This window comes from Acipenser ruthenus, chromosome 2 (assembly GCF_902713425.1).
Source record: "Acipenser ruthenus chromosome 2, fAciRut3.2 maternal haplotype, whole genome shotgun sequence".
NCBI lineage: Eukaryota > Metazoa > Chordata > Actinopteri > Acipenseriformes > Acipenseridae > Acipenser > Acipenser ruthenus.
In genome coordinates, this window is record NC_081190.1 from 90,222,528 (window position 1) to 90,246,521 (window position 23,994).

General features: G+C 39.0%; 1 protein-coding gene across 12 annotated transcripts in view; it reads left to right on the top strand.

The window, feature by feature from the left end:
* The window catches only part of dysf (dysferlin, limb girdle muscular dystrophy 2B (autosomal recessive)), a 143,610-nt gene that overhangs the window by 44,773 nt on the left and 74,843 nt on the right, over positions 1 to 23,994 (top strand). For 6 of the 12 annotated variants that reach the window (XM_059003626.1, XM_034014290.3, XM_059003657.1 and 3 more), the window contains exons 6-23: positions 260 to 447; positions 4,404 to 4,532; positions 4,884 to 4,946; positions 6,262 to 6,312; positions 6,433 to 6,463; positions 6,622 to 6,737; positions 7,580 to 7,706; positions 10,570 to 10,673; positions 11,055 to 11,123; positions 12,003 to 12,046; positions 12,159 to 12,241; positions 17,518 to 17,553; positions 18,807 to 18,922; positions 19,396 to 19,509; positions 20,508 to 20,685; positions 22,521 to 22,645; positions 23,206 to 23,312; positions 23,433 to 23,628. In XM_059003626.1, coding sequence (XP_058859609.1) covers positions 260 to 447; positions 4,404 to 4,532; positions 4,884 to 4,946; positions 6,262 to 6,312; positions 6,433 to 6,463; positions 6,622 to 6,737; positions 7,580 to 7,706; positions 10,570 to 10,673; positions 11,055 to 11,123; positions 12,003 to 12,046; positions 12,159 to 12,241; positions 17,518 to 17,553; positions 18,807 to 18,922; positions 19,396 to 19,509; positions 20,508 to 20,685; positions 22,521 to 22,645; positions 23,206 to 23,312; positions 23,433 to 23,628 — 1,877 coding nt within the window. The remainder of the gene's footprint in view (positions 1 to 259; positions 448 to 4,403; positions 4,533 to 4,883; positions 4,947 to 6,261; positions 6,313 to 6,432; positions 6,464 to 6,621; positions 6,738 to 7,579; positions 7,707 to 10,569; positions 10,674 to 11,054; positions 11,124 to 12,002; positions 12,047 to 12,158; positions 12,242 to 17,517; positions 17,554 to 18,806; positions 18,923 to 19,395; positions 19,510 to 20,507; positions 20,686 to 22,520; positions 22,646 to 23,205; positions 23,313 to 23,432; positions 23,629 to 23,994) is intronic. The other 6 variants (XM_059003647.1, XM_034014296.3, XM_034014298.3 and 3 more) reach the window with 1 other exon arrangement.

Sequence of the window (23,994 nt, forward strand, 5' to 3'; positions counted from 1 at the left end):
AGGGCTATTTTATTAGGTAGTCCTTCCATCCAAAATATCTGAGTTGGCCAGAATTCACTATTTTTCATATCAGAGGGTTCCCAAGCCTCATTATCGTCCCCATCATCAATGTGGAACCCCCCTAGAAATTATGTTGGTTCGATCGAAGGACCTGTTACTTTGGCTGCCTTCCATTCAAAAGGAATCAATACCTTATACAAGAGAGAAGTGGTTTCAGGGTCACTTATGACACCTGACCAGTGATGGTTTCTCTTGGCAGATACCGGCGGTGAAGAGGAGACAGAGGACCAAGTGGAGATTGCTGAGGAGGCAGAGCCAGCTGTGGTGACGTCCGGGCAAGAGCCCCCTGCCCTGCCCAAGAAGAACTCGACGCTCCCTGTCCATGGCATCAAGAAGAAGAGGAGCAGTGCCAAGGAGCCGCTCTCCAACAAACCACAGGACTTCCAGGTGAGGATGGGTCTCCCTCGCTCCTACTTCCACAGGGAGCTACCAAAACATCCCCCTTTAGTTAAGATTGCTCTGTTCAGTACAAGAAGGGGACATTTCATGTGTCTGTTGTTTATTTATGTTTATTTTGTAATATTAATTCACTGATGGTGAAAATAGAATGTCTTTAAAAGGTGGACATATAACGAAATATTCTACAATTTAGCATTTACTGTTTTTCAGGTAAGCATTTAAGTATGTTGCATAATAACTAGAGAAAATGATCAATTTTGAATGTGACAACACCATTTTTTTCTGCTTTAATAAAAGGATGTTTAATCATGAAATATTTTGAAATACCTATTTTTAGACAGTGAAATGTATAAGTGATAAAGGGTAAGGGGTAGGGGGATCATATATAGAGATATATACTTTTATTTTTTTTTACATTTACAGCTTAATTTTTTTAAATATGAACAAGGTTGCTAAGTTTTAGAACCTGGCTGAGTGAGAGCACTGGCTGTGAAAAAATTACAAAGGGACAAAGTTATGCTGGTTACATCTTTAGACCTTTATTAAAATTCAAAAGACTACATTCTCAAAGCTACTTAAGTAAGTAATCAAAAGTAAATCTAAACATAGTTGTATTTAGTACAACTGTTGCTTTCAGAAAAAAGCTCTCGCTGCTGCTGTCTCTTTCAAGGAAATATCAAAGTGTTTCACTCATTTCCACTTTTCTTTTGAATAGAACTAAACTTACAGAAATGCACACAAATTGCATACTCTTTCATATGTCCATGTTTATATGCTATTTCATTATTTTTATCCACAAATTATGCATAGATGGTTATTGGCCATGCTTTGCAGCAGAATGCATTTTTTAAATGAAATCAGTCATTCAGTCGGTTGTGTGCATGTGTGGTTAAAGTCATGCACATGATAAAAAATAAATCCTCTTACACACTCTTGACCCAAGGCATTTCTGTTTTCTTTCAGGCCTAAGCCACAAATAAAGGGTAGCTGATCTGCCCATCTGCCCCAGGGAGAACCAGATTGAAATTGATAACCAATTTAAAATAAATAGAATAGTGGCATCCAAAAATAGTATATCTGTAGCATGCTGCAATCATACTGTATAATATTATAGGACACTGTAGTGTTTTGGGATGATACCAGTCTGAATCAGACCTGGGATAAATATAGTTAGAAATATGGTTTGTGGAAAGTAACTATTATTTGAAAATAATTAAATACATATCGCAGAAAGTAACTATTATCAGAAAATATTTCAATATGGTTTGTGGAAAGCGGTTATTATTTGAAAATATTTAAATATGAGTAAAGTAGTTGAAATACACTGAAATACTTCAGACTCTTCATAAATATGTAACTGTAACACACAGCAGCCTGCTTATTATCCTGCATTCTAAGCAGATTAAGCCTTGTCCTTGTTAACCACACAGTTATCTTTTGGAAGCTGCTGTATTTCAATTAGATTTAATTTGATCAATTAATTGAAATATTTGAATATTTTATTTCAGTGGATACGTATTTGAAAACAATGAATTGTCTTTAACCACTGTGGCCTGTTTTGAAGTTATTGAATTGAACATGTTTAGAATTTTCCTCATTAGAAACCTTGTGATGATTGCAAGTCTTGGTACATAATTATACATTTAGGGTAATAATTAGGTTTTAGTTTTTGATTATTCATTAACTTTTTGGGAATAGTTATCAAATAACTTACATATATTTAAATATTTTCAAATAGCATTTGTTTTCTGCAAAAAAAAATATTTTCAAATAATATTTGACTTTGCAATTAATATATGAACATATATATTTAAATATGTCAACAGTGTTTACAAATAATAGGGCTTGTAACCAGGAGGTCCCCGGTTCAAATCCCACCTCAGCCACTGACTCATTGTGTGACCCTGAGCAAGTCACTTAACCTCCTTGTGCGCTGTCTTTCGGGTGAGACGTAGTTGTAAGTGACTCTGCAGCTAATGCATAGTTCACACACCCTAGTCTCTGTAAGTCGCCTTGGATAAAGGCGTCTGCTAAATAAACAAATAATAATAATATATCAAATACAACTATATTTGCCCCAGGCCTGGTCTCAATACACATGTAGATGATAATTTTTCACCAACAATAGCGGCTGTGGAAGGCACAGCATGAAGGCATGTTGTAAGTTCCTTGTGTCGCCCACTCAGAGATTTGTGATGTCATGGCAGCATGACTTCCTTCTGTTCTGAAATGTTAGAAATGAATTGTTTAAAAGTTGTTTCACATGCCTCACATTCTCTGCACTGCCTCCACTCTCCATCCTACCAGTGATATCTGCTTCTATATTTTAGCGTATTATAGTACAGATGTAAGGTTTAAAAATGATGGTAAACGTGGAATGAACTACTTTGTTAAGCTATAAGGATGAGACGAGACCACGTTTCAAATGTTAACAATTTATTTAGTTCCAAATACCATATATTACATTCTACATTGAACGTTACTGTTTAGATACAATATGTGCTACTAGTATTAACAGAAATATGCAATTGATCAGAAAATCTCAACCCCTGGGGAGATGGTCCTGATGATCTTGAGGTATTGGGAGCTTCTCTGTCTGTGTATGCCTCTATGCTTGGTATTAATACTCTAGTAGGCTCAGTCTGCGTGACTACAGTTTGTTTCTGTTATCTTACTAATTATAATATAAATGAGTGATTCAGCTGTACTCCACTCGGGTGCAACCAACCACACACTACTCTCTTTTACAAAGTGGTTAATTGTTTAATATATTTTTCCTTTCCATAAATCCTTGCACATGCCTTATCACTCAACATTCAAATGAAGCCAAGTGGGTCATTACCTTAGTAACCCTACTTATGCCAAAGTCACATTCAGTAAACTTGTTTAACATTACCAACACATTTTCTTTCAGATGATTGCCAATATATTTCTACACTCTACACAGACACAATTTCATAATACCTGAACTAATGTACGTTTCGATATAAATGTTCCAGAGATGGAACCCCCCAACACCTCGCAGTCACTGGAGCTGTGCGGATCACTGTAGTAATTTTAGCTAGTGACTCCTGGTTCAGCATGAGGTGCCAGTCTTGTGATAGTTTGTCAGCCCCAGTCATTTATAAGGAAGCTGCTGTTTATCCATTGCAAACATAAATCCACCCACTTACCTGAAAATAGAACAAACAAAACAGAACATTTCTTATCTTATGAGGGGTTTTCATGTGGCTGCCATTCGAAGTACAGTAGCTGCAACATCATCATCATCATCATCATCATCATCATAATAATAATCCATTACAAAGTAAACTACCGCTATCTTCATACAGGTATTGAACATGTTTGCACGAGGGGGAATATACAAACAATATGATTACAACGTTAAAAACAAAGTCAGAGAAAATATATTTTAAATTACAAATTAACACATTTTTTTGGTTTTTATTTTTACAAAAATGATTGCACAGAAAGAAACTAGCAATGCCAAGTGTTTCCAAATAACATGTGTTACTGTTGTGTATTGCTACTGTGTATTACTGTTGGTTAACACTTTACATTAAGTGTCTCTATTTATTTACATATTAGTTACATAGTAACATTCACATAATTACAAGGTTATTATGCATAGTTACTATGTACTTAATGTGCAAATCCTTTTGCACTATATATGTAAGTAATATGTATCAGAAAAGGGTTAGGTTTAGGGATAGGGTTGGGATTTGGATTGGGGTTATACATGCAACAAAATGTAGAGATTAAGTGCATTGTAACTATGCATAATAACATTGTAACTGTGTATATACACATGGATTTAATAAATAACTACTATGTAAATACACAGTAATTAAAGTGTTACCTACTGTTGTGTATCACGTTTGTGCATCACTGCTATCTCTTTTTAAATGAAGCTACCTGAGTTTGTTTTGTTTGTTGCACTCCAGATCAGAGTTCGGGTCATCGATGGTAGACAGCTCCCAGGAGTCAACCTCAAACCCGTTGTCAAGATCACCGTCGCTGGGCAGACAAAGAGAACCAGGATTAGAAAAGGAAACAATCCCTCTTTTGACGAGGTAAACATTGTACCTGTTTATGTCTCTAATTTAGGGGTTGAATAGGGAAAAAAACAGATTTGTGTATTTCAGTAGCAGAGCAATGTGTAGCCAGGACAGGGGGTTGTGTATTACAGCATACATGTCAGGAATTTCATTTGCAAAACCAATTAATCAGTCATGTGAGGAACACATTAAGATATTACATATTGTAGGTATCTCTGTTTTGTTTTTGGTCCATCCCCTGTATATTTTTTGGTTTAATCGTAAATGTAATTGTCTTTTGACAACGAGGATTAGCATTCTGACTGGATACTAAATCCCTCTGAACAAACAGGCACACACATAACTAATGTTTTTGCTTTTTTTTAGACCTTCTTCTTTAACTTCTTCGAATCTCCATCTGAACTCTTTGATGAGCCAGTCTTTATCACAGTGAGTATGGAAACTGAAACTGAACTGAATTTACTGTACACTTTAAATGATGCTTTGCTCTCCCAAAACGACCCCTGGGTATCACTTTATATTGTGTCTCTAATTACTGTGTATTTACATAGTAGTTACTTAGTAAATACATGTGTAGTTACACATAATTACAATGTGATTATGCATAGTTACAATCTACTTAAAACAATTGTATCAGAAAAGGGTTAGGGCTAGATTTAGAGTTAGCGTTAGGGATAGGGTTAGAGTTAGGGTTAGTATTAGGGATAGGGATAGGGTTAGGGTTAGTATTAGGGTTATGTTATGCAAAATAAAATGTACACATTTGTAGCAAAGTGGTGAGTGATTACAGGTGTGTGCAGTGCAGAGCGCATACAAAACAGACAGACAATGATTTCCAGATGCAAGGGTATTTATTGATTTATTAACAATGTCCAGAGCCTTATGGCAAACACCTGGAAATAATGATACAGCGGCATGTATCACTCGATAATTGTAATCCCTGGGTTTGACCCGTAACCAAAAGTCCAGTTTCATACACCAACGCTAAACACAAAACACAAACACAGTTTTTAGTGGCAGTGAATAGGTGATAGTGGTGTAATACAGTTCTCCGTGAATCCAGGGGTGAAAGTGATGTCCTGGTTGATGCTGGCTTTCACTGCAGCTCCAGATCATGTTATGGGTAGTCTAGTTTAAGACAAACAGACAGGTATAACAAACACCAACACACACAAGACAAAACTCACGGTTTTCAAGACTGTAACACAGACTCCTTGTAGGTTGTATCTAACCATTTACCAAGGAACAGATTACTTTGCTACACCCCTATTTTATACCCTCCCTCATGACCCCTTGGTTAACGAGCGCATCCGCTTCTCCAATCCGCGGATGCCACGCTGTTTCCCGCCCGGGTCATTGAGCTTGGGTACCGTAGCTCCGTTCCTTTTCTAGCTGGCCGATTTCCACCTACCCACGGGAATAAAGTGTCATGCCTTTTAGTCCAGGGTACTCTGTTCCCTTTACCTAGTGCCCTCACAGGTCTGGAGGGAGATCTAACACCAAGCGTCTTTCGATCTCTGTCACACATTAAGTAATTATGCTTAAAAACATTGTAATTATGTGTATGTACACCTGAATTTTCTAAGTAACTGCTATGGAAATACACTGTAATTAGAGACACTTAATGTAAAGTGTTACCTCTCCCCGTCCCTGTAATCCTCTCGCCTATTTAAAACTGCTCTGTTATAAGCAATGTAGTCGTTTATTAATTGTTAATTAAAAGCTGTTCCGTTTGTTTTTCAAGGTTTTTGATTCTCGTTCTCTTCGCACTGATTCGGTTATCGGAGAATTTAAGGTAAAACATTTTCATTTCAGTTCAATCCCATTTACAAAAAAAGCAAATAAATAATAACCTTTCTGGTTGTTTGAAAAAAACAAATGTACTGTAGTAGTAATTTTTTTTTTTACCTTTCAGCTTGATGTGGGAACAGTATATGCACAGCCAAGTAAGTCATTTTTCATAAAATGACAGTATTTATTTTTTTCGTAATGTTATGTGATCCATAACGTGTATACAAAGAGATTGCTTACAATTCCACCTTTATTCAGAAAGACACACTGAAATGTATTTAACCCATCCTGTCTCAATGTGTCTGTCTTACAGAGCATGCCTTCCTCAGGAAGTGGCTCCTGCTCTCTGACCCTGATGACATTTCTGCTGGGGTGAAAGGTTACCTGAAGGTCAGCCTGTGTGTGCTGGGTGTCGGGGATGAGGCACCGGTAAGTTGTTGTGTGACTGCTTTGCTGAAAATCTGAAGCAGTAGCTTCTAGGTCAGGGGTAGACAACCTTGGCACTTCCATTCCAGGTCTTTGTTTCAACCATTAACCAATTAATCAACTGAGCAGGCAAAGTATCAGCAAATTATACCTGATAAACCTGGACTGGAACAGCACTCCAGGATCAGTCTACTACCCCAGTTCTAGAGGCCAGATAGTTTTATTTAAGTCTTCAGTTTCATAATGAGACCAATACTGTGTTATAACAATGTAAGAGTGCTGTTATGGTCAGTGCATCTGATTATGCAGTATTTATACATGACATGAACCGACATGTAATTACATTGTAATAACTGGTTAATTAACAATACTTCCTGCTCTTACATGTTAACCCCTGTCCAATTCTATGGAAATGGCCTTGTGAACAATGGACTTATGATTTTGTTACCTGATATACACCTATTCCATCAGTAGTTACAATAGATATATATGAGAATTCTGGCACAATAGGCTGTTGAAAGTTTATACTTCATTATTGGGAAAAAGAGATCTAGGAAAAATGTGAGAACATCAGGTAATTTAACCACAATATTGAGCTTCTTTGAACATGTCTAAAGTATTCTATTCACAGAGATGCCAAGAGGAGATTTTAATAAAATAGGACTGAGATTAGGGAATATCCCATTTAAAAGCATCCCTGTCTTTTAGGAGTGACTCTGCTAAAATTGATATCATAAAATGAGTGTCTCACACTAAATGAGAGACTTAACTTTCTGGATAAGTTCGTTTAATGCTGCCCTGTGGTTCCTGACAATGTGTTGATTTGCTCTTGCTCCGTCTTTCAGACGGAGAAGAAGGAAGTGACAGAGGAAAAGGAGGATATCGAGGGGAACCTGCTCCGGCCTGCGGGCCTGGCTCTGAGAGGAGCACAGTTCACACTCAAGATCTACAGAGCTGAGGACCTGCCACAGAGTACGTGCACAGCTGCTCACTGCCCCCTGCTCTGACCAGCTGTACCGTATGTAGTACAGTCCACATTTCTAATACTGTTAGCAGAATTCATCTCAATGACTCTTCAAAATATTTTTTATTTAACTGTATATAATTGTCACGAAACACATACTTCTTTTATTTTTTAACCTCTTAAAAATATTTTAGGAGGACTGTGGAAGGGTGGTTAATTCACTGACACAGGAGACAGCAAACTGTAGTGCTAAACACCACTTGGGTGCACAATTTATTGTTGACCACAACGTGGCACTGTTGCACTATTATTACCAACGATGGTATAAGCGACTCCAAGTTCACCGTCAGTGCACATGCAGATACACAAAATAATAATCAAAACAGAAGACACAAAGAAAAGGAGAAAATCAAATACTATTAACAAAACTACAAAATAAAGGTGCTGCACTCTGCAGCGTTTCTCCAACCGTCGCTACCCGCATGGCCTGAGACTCCGACCTACACTCTATCGTTCCCTCCACTATGTAGGTTTAAAAGTCTACTCTCGGGGTCTGCCCAAGGTTCCCCCCTATTGTTCTATTTCTTTTCTTATTCTGCTTCACTTTGTTTTGTTTGTGGATGGTCTCCTTCCAGTTCTTCGTCTGGCCGTAAAGCTTCCGCTGGCTTGCTTACGTCCTATAGGGGCAGATCTGAGGGAACAACAGAGCGTTATTTAAAGGTTCAGCTACCCCCCAAGGCCTGCCTCTCAGCGACTCAGAGAGAGGGAAATCCAGCACACCCTCTTCCCCACCTCTCTGTGTCATTGCCATGACTGACAGGCAGATTTTATGAGGCTGCTGCCCTCTTCCTGCAGCACCATACATACGTCAGACAGTCAGTACAGATCTCCCCTGTTACAGGGACATAAAGGTGTTTAAAATTTAAAATTTTTCCTTTCCTGTCTACCAAAAAGACGTCAATCACAGGTCCCTAGTCGTTTTTTCTCCGGAAAAAAGCCGAGAAAAGCTTTCAATGGCTGAGAGAGACTGAGAGAAGCCGAGAGAAGCCGAAAAAAAGGGGTGGATCTGAGCAATATGCATAGTGCTTTCACCACAGACATAACATGGACATAAACAAACAAGATAACTGCTTCCACATCCAGCGCTCAAAGACTATCACAGACATTTGGAGCTCAAGCTTTTTGAGATGTTATAGTAATAAAATAAGGACTTGGGTCACATTATTTAGGAATTTGGTGATAAATCGAGTGATCAGGAGATGTTTATCAGTATGCACGACTATGAAGAGATATGTGATAAATACAGCGAAAAAGGGGTGGGGCGGGGCTGGAGATGCAGTACTGAGTGTCATGTTGATATGCAGTGCCTTTTAAGCTTGTTTTACTGTGAATGAAATAACTTTGAAACAGCGCGTGTAAAATAAACAGCTTGTGTGAAAATAAAATAAAGACCTGCCGCACCTGACAGGCGCTGAATAAATGGACCGCAAAGGGTTAAACTTCTTTATGTGGTTAGTTCGTGTACTGGCCTACAGCTATTAACATATCCAGATAACTGTTATACAATCAAGAAAAATCACACAGACTCCGTCTCATTTGGTGTTTAACAAATCAGAGTATATATGTTTACTCCTTCGGTTTATTGTATGCTTAATAATGGATCAGGTGGCTACAAGCCACATCAGATCCTAGCTAAAGGACAATCTGAGAAATCCAGTATCCTGTACAAATTAACATCAATTTTATATAGTGAATATGGTTACAAATAAATGTTTGAGCACCCAAAGCTAAAATAGTAGCCAATATACTAACTCCTTATAACTAAATATAATATAAATCCAATTCCTAATAAACACACCAATATATGAAAGATACAAAAGCAAGATACATGCTTACCCAATGCTTATTATGTTCAGGTTTTCTAAGATTCAATGCCTTAGTCAGTCAGATTTCTCAAGACAGCACTGCAGAAGATGGATCAGTTTTGAGCTGATACTGAATGTAGCGCTGCTCGCTCCTATATAGTAATTTTCCCTCGCTTCATATGTCATAAGGCTTAATTAAACTTAAAACATCTGGCTTTTACAGTCCTTATAGCTAAAATTAAGAATATAGTTATACTGTCCAGTTTACTCCTTTAAGATTAATATCTTTGCATTCTCATCTCCATCATCAGTGGGGAAAACCCCACAGAAATTACGTTGGTTCTATCGAAAGGCCTTACATCTCTGCCGAATACACCTTTCACTCAAAAAGGTGCTGGCACCTTGTACCAGGGAGGAAAGGTTTTTAGGGTCACTGGTGACACAACCTAGTGGAGTGGATAAGAGGATTTTTATAAAACTAAGGACTGTTTCAAAGATAATTGTGATTATTAAAATCAAGTTTTCAGTTCATTCTCACTTCTCAAACAGAGAGGGAGTTTATTTTCAAAGCACTGTTTACCTAAGAGGGTGTTTTTAACAGTCCTCAAAACTGGATCGATTTTTTTATGAATAGGGTCTGTTATTATGAGTTGTTACTTGCCAGTTTCATACCATTAACATTATTTTATTCCTTTCAGAAAATGTGCTTTTACACACGAGTCAATAAAGCCAAATACCAGAACTGTCCCTTATTTGCCAATCTGTTATTGGATGATTACAAAATAGCTGACCTCCATAGAAGAATAAATAAACTGCATGGGTTGGATAACCCTATGGAAGAACCAAAAGGAATGTGGTTCCAAGTTTGATTGCACTAAAACAAAGTACTCTAAAGGCAACTTATAGATTTCTTATAACTCAGTCCCTGGTGTGATAGAAATGTGATGCATGATGAAAGACTGTGCAGTTGAAGAATAGGTGTATCTTCTGACTCCCTCTCCTGCAGTGGATGATGCATTCTTAGACGGGATGAAACAGATCTTTGGATTTGACAGCAACAAGAAGAATCTTGTTGATCCCCTGGTTGAAGTTTGCTTCGCTGGAAAGACGGTAAAGCATATTATAAAACATGACAAACCATGGTAAACTATGGTAAATGCATAGTATATGAAAAAGCATGGCAAAACTTCTAAATTACTGTGCAAAAGTAGCATGGTAGACTTTTATAAGGGTAAAAAATGTTTTCAGCTGATTCCAAGTAAAAAATAAAGACCAGCTGAACAAGCAGTGACTTGCTACTATTCTGGGAGATTATTTAAATGGTATTATATATAGGTTCCAAATAGAAGTCCCACAGCTAGGCACAGAAATTAGTTTTGTTAGATGTTTTGTTTTTAAATTGTATTTCCAATACAATTCTTTTGTATCCATGTCTTAAAACAGTCCAGGAGTCCTACAGTGTAAAAAGTAAAGATTTCTTTTCTCTTGCAGATCTCCAGTAAGATCCTTGAGAAGAACGCCAACCCGCAATGGAACCAGAGTCTAACTCTACCCATCAGGGTGAGACCACATTACCTTGCACTGTAGCTCTGAAACCAAATCCCTTCATTTTCTCCTTAAAATAACCTTCATTTTATCATTCATTTCTCAATTGACCTCAATGCTAAATGTAACGGGACGCAGGATGGGTACGAACTGGTGACCCCGCACACTGCATGCTAGTAGCAACCAATGTGGTCTTGTCTGCATTCGTGGCTATGCCTTTTTAAACTCGTCTCATTTCTCTGACGGGACAGAATCCAAAATGGCAGTGTTTCACACAACTCTTCCCCCCCTTGAATCTTAGCAAACGGCTGCAGCAACTCTATGAGATCCAGGTCATGGCACATGTTACAGGGCGGAGGCTGGGGGCGAATTGGTGACTTTGCACTCCGCAAGCCAGCGTCTTAACCACCATTTGTGGTTTTAGGGTTTATAACATCAGCTCATCTAATTTTAATTGTGGGGTGATTTTTATTTTCATGGGCAAATTAATGGAAACAAGGAGATTTGAGGGGATTTTCGTCCCATAGAAGGAGGAGAAGACTGATAAATCAAAGCCTGCCGCCTTAGCAAACTTTTACAAGGATCACAACAAACTGATCTAAAACAAAAATTACATAATTTGTTATTCCTCTTTAATTCTGCTGAAACTTTAACATAATAGTATATCACCATCTGGTGGTCAGTGTAATTTCAGTTTTTATTTAAAGGAAATTTCTGAGATCCAGCAGCTAATGCCTCAATATTGGCTGCTTAAAGTCAAGCTGCTTAAAGCAACAGTGCTGAATCTGTAACAACTGCACTTACATAGAATGTAAATAATTGCAATTGAAATTACATGTTCCTTTAGTAAATTACATAGTAAATTACAAAGCATATTTCTGTACTTTTTTACAGTTTCCTTCCATGTGTGAGAAAATGAGGATCCGTCTGATAGACTGGTAAGCTAAAGAAAAGTTTCCAGCTCATACAAACACATCCTAGAACCGACTTTACAGAAAACCAGAATGAAATGTGCATGTAATATGAAGGCTTTCTTCTCTCCCCACACAGGGACAGAGCGAGCCACAATGATGTCATTGGTACCGCCTTCCTGTGCATGTCTAAAATTTCAGCACCTGGCGGAGAACTCGAAGGTAAGGTGGAGAGACAGGCCTGTATCTGTGGTGGTGTGATATGGAAGGCAATCTGGGTCTAAAGCGCGTTATTTAGTATACATTTCAAATGTTTAGTACATGTTCTAATTTTAATTTAGTATGCGTTGTCATTATAATTATTAAATGTTCTCATTTGGACAGTCAGATCATTGAAAATGTAATAAGAGTATATGAATTTAAAGAAAATAGTATGTGTAATAAATTATCCAATTAAATGTTGCCTTTCATTTTCTATTTCCACCCACCTTGTTAATACAAACTGAACCATGTCACGGTCCACATTGTCTGTCTCAAGTTGGCAGCACTCTGCAAATCTATATTTGCACCGTAGAAGAAAATCTCCTGCCACCATATTTGTAATTTTCCTTATTCTTGATTTCTTTTTAAGTCATTTCATGTCTTAATAGATGTTATCCCGAAGGTGATTGGCTACTCTTGTAATTACAGTACGCTGTGAATACAAAGCCATTACTAGCGACTACTTTAGCAAGACTAGGTACTACTGTAAAATTACCAGACCCCTACGTAGAAGATACGTAGTTAATTTAAATTGATTTAGAACACATACTAATTAAGTGATAGTTCCCATTGATGAAAGCTCTACCATGTGGTAGCTGACCATGACTGGAACGAAAGTTAAGGTCAACTACCACATAGTAGACCCTTCATCGAGAGGGCACTATCGCTTAGTTAGAACATTCTTTTTGTCATTATTTTCTTTTAAAAACACTTTAAAACCTACAGTTACTTTGAATCTGTAATGGTTTGCAAGGTACCCTTCTTCTGAGAAAAGTTTTAGAAAAATGTTCATAAAGGATCACACACATAAATAGAAAAAAATACTATATTAAACAAATAACTTTTTTACTTTCAGTGCTGCTTATAGTTTATCTGGATATTATTTATTTATTTCTTAGCAGATGCCCTTATCCAGGGCGACTTACAATTGTTACAAGATATCACATTATACAGATATCACATTATTTTATTTTTTTTACATACAATTATATACAGTTGGGTTTTGACTGGAGCAATCCAGGTAAAGTACCTTGCTCAAGGGCACAGCAGCAGTGTCCCCTGCTGGGGATTGAACCCACAACCCTCTGGTCAAGAGTCCAGAGCCCTAACCACTACTCCACACTGCTGCCCACACTAGTGCCAGCTATCTAAATGGATCAATATAACTGAAATGTCCGTTTCTTGGTTTTTTGTTGTTGAAAGATGCTGTCTGAGTTCCAGTCGAATTGACAGGCTGTGATTGGCTGGCTCGGCAGTTGCTGGTATGGGATTGGTTGATTTCGTCGGTGCAAAGTATTGATTGGCTGATTTTGGTAGATAATAAAATATATTTGGACCAATTGTGTCTTTGTTTAGTATTTAGTCCAATAGATGTGAACTAAGCTTAAAAATACAGCAAATCAAAATGAAAAAGTTGGTACTTGCGCGGATTGATTTTAAATTTGATTCACAGTTGATACTGTGAAGTTCCAACGGGCATCTACTGTGTATTAATGCCTGCAATAGCTGGAAGCTGATTGGCTGGTGATACTGAATCGTTTTCTAATTAGAATTGGAACACATACTATTTTATGTATACTGATGGGTCCGAATGAATACGTGTAGTAATTCAAATTAGAATGTCTATTAAATATTTGAAACATGTACTGAATAATGTGTTTTTGACCCGGGTGGCCTTCCATAGTGTGAGGCATCGTCGGTTTTTGGAGGTGGGTATAGCTACGATACTGGAGGCAGTTGTCTCTCAGCACCCTTCTCAGCAGCACCGCGTTTCTCAGCATCCACCCATATGCAATAAAACATTTCTCACATTCAAATAATAATAATAATAAAAAAAAAAAACTCACTGGACTCTACAGCATTTTAGCTGAAATGTCCTACATACTTTTATATTTATGTTGTATTTGTGCACCTTTACTATTACTTTAAAGTTTTATTTTATATATATATATATATATATATATATATATATATATATATATATATATATATAGACACAGTTTTATAAATACAGTTGGGTGCTGAGGCACGTGGTGCTGCTTATAAGGGTGATGAAGATGACTGCCTCTGGGTCTGCAACAATACACTGTTGGGTTTATGGCATGTTTTCACTAACGCAGGGACCCAGGGATATACGTGGCGACTTTCAAAGCTTTTACTCCAGTGCAACATTTGCTCCCCTTTTTCTAGCTGCAAATAAACTCCAGCTAATTTTCCAAAAGTTGAAGTGAAAAAACAATATGCATTTAATTTCTCTTTTCCATATCTACATTGTTTCTTGGTAGATTTGCAGGTTTTACCATTGCTTTCAGAAAATGGGGACAACATTTTGCTCTGGAACAAAAAGCTTTGAAAATCACCCTGTTACTGTACTAACAGCACTATGCACTGTGGGGGTAAGGCTTCAGTGAACAGGATGCTGACAGGTTAAGGACGGACGATTCTACAGGACTGGGTTGCACGGTATCTAGGGGGTCACAGGTGTATTCAATTTAAAAACAAACAGCTTCATCATGATTCTGCACAGACTGTACTCAGAGAGGAGAGGGAATCGTATAAATGAGTGTTATTTTATCGTGCCCTTTTATGTATTGTTTTTTTAACACAGTTTTATTGGTTGAGAGCATATCACTGACCCTTTTGCACGATATATGTAAGTACACAATTGTATCAGAAAATGGTAAGGATTGGGTTAGTGGAGTTCAGGTTAGGATTAGGTTTAAAGTTAAGGTTAGGGCTAGGTTTGGGGTTATGGTTAGGATTATATCATGTAAAAAGATAATTGCATAATGACATTGTGATTATGTGTAAGTACACATGCATGTACTAAGTAACTACTATGTAAATACATAGTAATTAGATACACTTAATGTAAAGTGTTACCTTTTTTGCTTGGTTTCTTTGATGTGAAGCTGAAGGCCACAGAGCTAATCGAAATGGTGTCTTTCTCTTTGCTTGCACCTCAGTGTACAATGTGTGAAGCAGAGTATGGTGCTGATTTGGTGGTGTGCTTTAGTCCTCACAGCAGAGATTCCACTAGCAGGAGGAATTCCTGACTACAGCAAGTCCTGAAGGAATGCAGGTTTCAGCAGTGTTCTATACTACACACTCATGGGCAATGGTGTCGTCCTAAATCTAAAGTGTACCAGAACGCCAATAAAATACTGATTTTCTTAAATTATTATGCAAATTCACATTGCTTTTGTATACTGAACTTCTAGTAACACATATAATAGGTAATGCATTTATCTAATTTCTACACAGTCTTAGCTTGCCTATTATGCACGCTCCACTGCAAATAGTAGCGGAACGGCGGGTTCCAGATCAATTACACCACTGCAGATAGTACCGGAGTGGCATTCCAGCAGGTTCCAGATCAATTACACCACTGCAGATAGTACCAGAGTGGCATTCCAGCAGGTTCCAGATCAATTACACCACTGCAGATAGTACCGGAGTGGCATTCCAGCAGGTTCCAGATCAGTTACACCACTGCAGATAGTACCGGAGTGGCATTCCAGCAGGTTCCAGATCAATTACACCACTGCAGATAGTACTGGAGTGGCATTCCAGCAGGTTCCAGATCAATTACACCACAGCAGATAGTACCGGAGTGGCATTCCGGCAGGTTCCAGATCAATTACACCACTGCAGATCGTACCGGAGTGGCATTCCGGCGGGTTCCAGATCAATTACACCACTGCAGATCGTACCGGAGTGGCATTCCGGCGGGTTCCAGATCAACACCACTGCAGATAGTACTGCAGTGGCATTCCGGCGGGTTCCAGATCAATACCACTGTAGATAGTACCGGAGTGCCATTCCGGCGAGTTCCAGCTCAATTACACCACTGCTTAGCTCAATTAGCTCACCACGTGTCAGATCCTCTCCTAAATGATAAAACCCTTGTTTCAAGAAATGATGCTAGACAGGCCAGAGGATTTTAAACAACATGTTTTATTAGGTGTGGGACTCCAGGTTACCTCCATGACAAGACTTTTTTGTTTTTGTTTTACATTATCTAAAATTAAATTGAAACACAGGTTTACAACTGATCAAACTAAATGTTGTTTGTAAATATTCACATACGTTCTTTGAAAGCAGGGTTTACATTATAGGACAGTGAAGGGACTCCTCCATAAGTGACTCCTACGCCCCCTTCTGGTACCCACAGTAAAATTGTATACTTTACACCATTCAATTTCAATGGAGCTGGTTTTCAAAGTTTTTTTTCTCCAAAATGTAAATCTATCTACTGTAACTGTACTTAAAATGCCCGGAATTAAACACCTGGTGTGTTCATGTCTAGTAATTTAGCATATGTTTTTTTTTTGGTTTGTTTTTTGAACAAGTGAAATCATTTACACTTTGGAGTAAAAAGCTTATGTATAATACATTTATAAACATTCCGAAGAAGAATCCTAAAAAAATCTTGTGTGAATCTTGATCTCTGCCAACACAATGCTGGTGCCTGATTAAACTGCTTATGAGGTATTTTAAGTTATTGTGATTACACTCCATGTATAGAAATCTCTCACGTCAGTATATCCATCTGTAGAGATCGCTGTAATGAGTCTTGAAACATCAGAGCATAACAGTGGACAACTAATACAAATGGTTTAATTGCCCATGCTGTGGCCCATTAGCAGCCCATGAAGTCAGAAAAGCATTCCTATTATGTCATGCTTACGCTAACACAGTAGCTGAGGTATGTTGTGCATTGCATGTGCATGTTGGCTGGCTAATCCTCTCATTATGTCTGTTTTGTTTGCTCTGCTCTGGTTTATCCCTCTCCTCACTATCACAGTAACCCTGGACCATTTATAACCTGTGATAGTGTTAGATACTGTTACAGCGTAGTGATTTTGAATTGCATGTGAGATTTTTGGCGGATATTTGATATATTACGGCTACATTATATTTGTGCCTACCACCTGCTGGGCACTCGGCTGCAGTACATTACTTTTTGATGATGTCACTGCCTTTTTAAAAGGGTTATACTTGTATTCCCAATATAGACCTTTGTGGGATAAAGAGTCTGTTAGCGTCCCTAGAGTAAAGGCAGTGCAGATTTGCCTGGGTTGTTGTCAGGTTGTGTAGGGCAGGCTGCCCGAGTGCCTTGAGGGTCTCAGAGATGTCCTGCATGCTGTTTAATTGCTGTCAGTTTTGTGTTTGCGCATGCTTGAATCTCCATGCTCTCCCCACTCCTAACCCCTATCCATCTCTCTGTGCTCCAGATGATTTTCCACCGAAGACCTTCAGCAAAAACAGTTGTAAGTCTGGTTCTTTTTATTTTATTACATTTTTATCATTATCAATGTCACAATTATCTGGAACTCTGGGATCTGATGATCAGATACTGTTAAATTACATCTGCTGTAGAGCTCCCAGGTGTGAAGAGGCAATTGGCATGATGGTTAATCATTGCCAGATCAAAGGGCATCATTACCAAACCATACACAGAGCTACCGAAAGACCATGGTTACTTATTTACCACAAGAGACCATGAAGCACAGTACCTATCTGGGCAGTCTGTCACCTCATCAGCTAAATGTCATGCAATTCTTAATTCAAGCCATCCCGTAAGATCTTTCGTTGCATGTTCACCACCATTCATCTGTTCAGTTGCATGGCTCTGATATCTACACTGTACATTTACACAAGCTGGGCCTCTCAGATGGGACAATCAGAGAAGATCCAGCCTTGGTATGAGTTTGAGTTTCCTCTACCTACTGTACTTCATCAATAGTATGCATCAGTGTGCAGTGTTGAGGAAGGGTGACTGTGTGGAGATTCTAACGCAACTTCCAAACATCACAGATGAAGGGTGCTTGGTTCAGTAGAGCTGCACCCTAAAAGTACAGCATCGTCACAAGGTATTATTGTTGTAGATGTGGTGTCAGTGTCTCAGCAGAGGGCACTCGCTAGCGACTTCTAAGCAAAAGAAAATCAAAACCTAAGGTGAGATTCTCAAAGATATTTACTCAGAATTGTCATTAGCACAATCTTTGTCAGATACAGCAGGAAAAAACGCACCTCAAAAAGTTACCAAACCAGAAATGAACATCTCGGACATTTCTTTAGGGACTTGGTTGGGAATACTCTTAGTGTTGTTTATTATTCTTTTTAGTTAAAGGTGATTTTTGCTTTCAAACAAAAACTGTGCTAGTGACACTTTAGAGTAAATAGTTTGAGAATATGGTCGTAAATGATTATTTATTACTTTGTTGGTTTACTAGAGTTATACATTATATGGTAATATTATAACACAAACACTGCTATGTGTAAATGACAGATTACATGATTATAAAATACCTCTATTGCTTGCAATGAATCATGGCTTTACAGGTGATCTGGTAACCAGCAAAACAACCAGTGATTGTGGGATCCAAGTCAGCAGAAATACAAATAAACACATCACTAGCTGGAATCTTCTGCAGCTGAGCATTTAGTCTCTGTTCAGCCGTACAGTAGCTGGGTCTCCCCCTTCTTTAGACGCCCGTGTCCCTCCCTTGTCTCCACACAGTCGATGACAGTCTGGGGTTCCTACCCACCTTTGGCCCCTGCTATATAAACCTGTACGGAAGTCCGAGGGAATTCACTACATTTTCGGATCCCTACGAGCCACTGAACCTGGGGAAGGTACGGCAGGCTTCATACATGTTCTTAAGAAAAGCTGGGGTTACTGTTTAGATCCAGCAGTGTTTTGATTATTATAAATAATACCCTGGTATTATTTAATGCAGTGATGCACAAGTGCTTTGATGCATATGACTACTTTTTTTATATTTACGGAATAAAACTGTATTTCAAACATATACTAGTTTGTTACAAATCTACATTTCTTAAGTCGATTTCTTAAGTAAAATTATCTTGTGATTTCAAATGACGAGATCACAAGATAATTTATCAACATACATGAAATATATATATATATATATATATATATATATATATATATATATATATATATATATATGTTTAAAATTCCCATCCTATCTGTCTGTCTGTCTGTCTGTCTATCTATCTATCTATCTGTCTGGTATACCATGGCTATATATGTATAAATCTATATTGGTTGATGTGCATGTGAATGGTGTGTTGTCATGTGTCAGGGGGAGGGAGTGGCGTACCGAGGAAGGGTGCTGGTGGAGCTGAACACCAAGCTGGTGGAGCGCGTGGAGCAGAGGGTGGAGGACATCCCTGCAGACGACCTGCTGGTGGTGGAGGTGAGGCATTTTCCAAGTAATTCCATTCAGGTTTTAAGTTATCAGCTATTAATTAACATTGAACGAAACCTTCAAAAAGGTGTTCGTTAGACAGTATTGCATGCTACAGGGAGCTACAAAGTTACAAACAAAAAATCAATATTAATTCAAAATAACTGGCGCCATTCACTCATATGCAAGGTAATGTCCAATACGTGTTGTTTTGCATTGCTTGTACATTGACTGTATATCATAGGGTTGTTTCTCAGGCAAGTTCTGAGTAAAGCTGTCATATAAAAAAATATGTTCTCTGATTGGTTGTGAAGTGATTCCATGAGTGTGCAGAAATTTTTACCGCAGTTCAAATGTAATTTTCCTTTAGATCGGGCCCATTTTATAACTGCATAGCACACTCCAGCGCAGTAACTACTGCACACCCTGCTGTGTGTTACAGCTTACACATGAGTAAGTAGCGGATTTCTGAAAAATATAACGTTACACGTCCTTTTTACACATAACTTTTTACACTTAGAACTTTAAAGTCTGTTTCATAATGGCCACTCTAGTGCTCTGATAGTGTAAGGATTATTTCCCACATTGTCAAACAGGTAACACAGCAATAATCCATGATGTGGTATGGAACAGAAAACCCAGAGCACTTGCTGTTATGTTTTTTGTTGTTTTTTCGCTCTTCCTGCAATGATTAGAGGATAGATCTGAAACCCCAATGCACTGGAGTGGCCATTTTGAAAATAGTTTTGAAAAAGACTTTGAAGTTGTAAGTGTAAAAAGTTGTCAGGATGTTAACAATGAAAAGGCAAATTACAGGTACATTATTTAAACAGTTGTAACATGTGGAGATGTATAACGCTATATTTTTCAGAACCCCGCTACTTACTCTTTAATGTAAAGTGTTACCAAGCTTACTATAGTGTAGTATAGTATGTAACACCAGCATTTATACCTGAGACACACAAGTGCACACAGTGTAAGTTTTCTCTTGGTTCTATCTGTTGCAGAAGTTCATGCGGAAGCGTAAGTACTGCCTGTTCGCTTCCTTCTACTCGGCCACCTTGCTGCAGGACGTGGATGATGCCATCCAGTTCGAAGTCAGTATTGGTAACTATGGCAACAAGTTCGACAACACCTGCCTGCCACTGGCCTCGACTACACAGTACAGCTGCGCCGTGTTCGACGGTGAGTTTGTAACAAAGAACATTTTTTAAAATGTGCTAGGAATTGGAGGGTGTGGCGGAGTGTCCCGCCCCTATTTATTATTATTTGTATTTTTGTTTGCGGCGCGGGTAAAAGCGCCGCGTCTTTTGTTATTATATTTAAAAACCCCGTGAGGATGCATGGCTGATCAGCTACTGATTATTTAACTAGCTGACAGTCATGCATCCTTACCAAACACGTGCAGACTCTGGCCGGGGGATAATAAGATAATTACCAACTAGTTAAATCCCTCGGCCAGAGTATATAAACCAGCAGCACTCTGCACTCGGGGTGTGGAGTGTTCGAGAGTGGAGAACGGGAGAGAGAGAGAGAAAGAAAACAATTGCTAAAACGTGCTGGAGTATCCAGCACGAAACTTACTTGTTTGTTTATTCGTTCGGCCCTCGTGCCCTTTTGTTTGGTGTTTTGTTTTATCCCACCGCTGCCACCATATGTGGCAGTCTGGCTCGCAGTGGTGATGTGGATGACGTCACGGACCAGGAAGTAACTCAAACCAAAACAGTGGATGGGCGGTTGAAGCTGAGTGCTGGTGCACTCAGCGTATTTAATAAACAAAACAAAAACAAAAGATTTAACAAAACACCAAACAAAAGGGCACGAGGGCCGAACGAATAAACAAACAAGTAAGTTTCGTGCTGGATACTCCAGCACGTTTTAGCAATTGTTTTCTTTCTCTCTCTCTCTCCCGTTCTCCACTCTCGAACACTCCACACCCCGAGTGCAGAGTGCTGCTGGTTTATATACTCTGGCCGAGGGATTTAACTAGTTGGTAATTATCTTATTATCCCCCGGCCAGAGTCTGCACGTGTTTGGTAAGGATGCATGACTGTCAGCTAGTTAAATAATCAGTAGCTGATCAGCCATGCATCCTCACGGGGTTTTTAAATATAATAACAAAAGACGCTGCGCTTTTACCCGCGCCGCAAACAAAAATACAAATAATAATAAATAGGGGCGGGACACTCCGCCACACACAAAAGGGCACGAGGGCCGAACGAATAAACAAACAAGTAAGTTTCGTGCTGGATACTCCAGCACGTTTTAGCAATTGTTTTCTTTCTCTCTCTCTCTCCCGTTCTCCACTCTCGAACACTCCACACCCCGAGTGCAGAGTGCTGCTGGTTTATATACTCTGGCCGAGGGATTTAACTAGTTGGTAATTATCTTATTATCCCCCGGCCAGAGTCTGCACGTGTTTGGTAAGGATGCATGACTGTCAGCTAGTTAAATAATCAGTAGCTGATCAGCCATGCATCCTCACGGGGTTTTTAAATATAATAACAAAAGACGCGGCGCTTTTACCCGCGCCGCAAACAAAAATACAAATAATAATAAATAGGGGCGGGACACTCCGCCACAGAGGGTTTTATTTTTTACTGCAAAATGTTATTTGTTCTGTAAGACTGCTTAAAATACATTTGACAGGGACTCAAGTATCAGGAGGAAACTGACAATTTGGATGACCAGATCCAACCTGCCAGTAAATTTTTAAACCCTGTTTTGTGCACCTCATTGCAAAAATGAGAAAATTAGCATCAAATTATTTGTGGGATACATATGTCATGTTCTACCTTAAAGGGTTAAATAAGCAAAGACATATCCCTGGATTTATACAAGTCTACTTTACTTTCCCACTGCTTACGAGTGGGACTTGTGTGTTTTGGGTTAATGGTTTGGAGCACTTTAGCACATCTATTGCTTGTCACAATACGCTGACCCACTATTAAACCTGCTTGCGTCGAGTTGGGCTCTTTTTGTGGCATGGTTTTAGGTTGACTGGGTTGTTTTCTCCCCAGGGTGCCATTACTACTACCTGCCCTGGGGAAATATAAAGCCAGTGGTGGTGCTGTCATCGGAGTGGGAGGATATCAAGCCTCGGATCGACTCCCTGAACATGTTGCTGTACATGGTGGACAGACTGGTGAGTGTTTACCTCTCAAGGTAATCGCTTCAACGGAGAAAAGTTTAGCATTCCCAATGCTTACGCTACACATTTGGTATACCATGGTTTAAGAACATAGCAAGATCCATCAAGATCCATCAAGGCTCTTCCAGTTTTAGATCCTACTATGTCACCAGGGGCCGGTTTTTCAAAACTTGCAATCTGGATAATAATAATATTAATAATAAGTACCAGCTCCGAGGTTCACACCCACCCTTCACCCGTGCATTGAGTTATTTTGCCCTGGTCCTGTCTCTTTCTAGTCTAAGTAAGTGCCTACCAGAAACCGTGCTACATGTTGCCATACCGTACGCCTCTTTATTTACCTTGGTTATTGGTGCTTTACCATGCTTTTAGGATGTGTTTGCTATGCTTTACAACACTTTGCTATGCTTGTAATACCAATGTAAGCCTCATTCTTATTATAAACTATTGTGGTTCATGATATTGATAAAGTACACATACAGAGATCTAACCTAAAGGTTCTGTAGCATGACACGACACCTCTTGAACTTGCTTCTGTTTGTTTTACTTTCAAGGAAGCCAACTTGGATCAGGTTCATCTGGCCATCAAAGCCAACAGCTCCTTGGAGGAGGTGTACAGCAAATTAGCACAGCTCTTAGATGATGTCATCAGCGACTCCAGGTACAGTGCTAATCATTTTTGTAGATTTTTCAACCTATTCCTTGCCTTAAAAAAGCAAAATCAAAGCTGTTTGACTAATGTGTAACAGCATAATCCAATTCCTTGTCGCGTCATTTGCAGCCTCGAGCTTCCAGACATTCAGCAGTGGCCGTGCGCGACCCCTCTGGACAAGTACATTCACCGCTTCCGCAGGATCAACCTTTCTCAGATGGAGCAGATGGCCCAGCAGCTAAAACACGGAGAGAACACAGCGCTGAGCACCGTGCTGGAGCAGGCTGAGGACTGGCTGCTGAGACTGCGAGGCATGGCTGAGGAGGTGAGGGGGTGGGAGAGAGCAGGGCTGGCTGCAATTCCCTCCTGCCCGTGATGGGACATGAATCTGTACCATCAGGGCTCCAGAGCAAATGCGCTGCAGTTGCCTTAATTACTGACAATCTAAGAACTCTCCACATGTACAAGAATGGAGAAGTGAGATGGAATACTTACTGAAACTGGAGGTGCCACTACAGGATGACGGAGGGAAGCTGGGATGCTTTATTAAAACATAGGAACATTAATAAATAACCTAAAGCTTATACATTTAAGCAGTGGTAACTTTTATTTTTTATGAATGTATAGAATATATATATAGAATTCACTGTATTAATTTGTAACACACCGCTGTTGTACATTATTATTATTG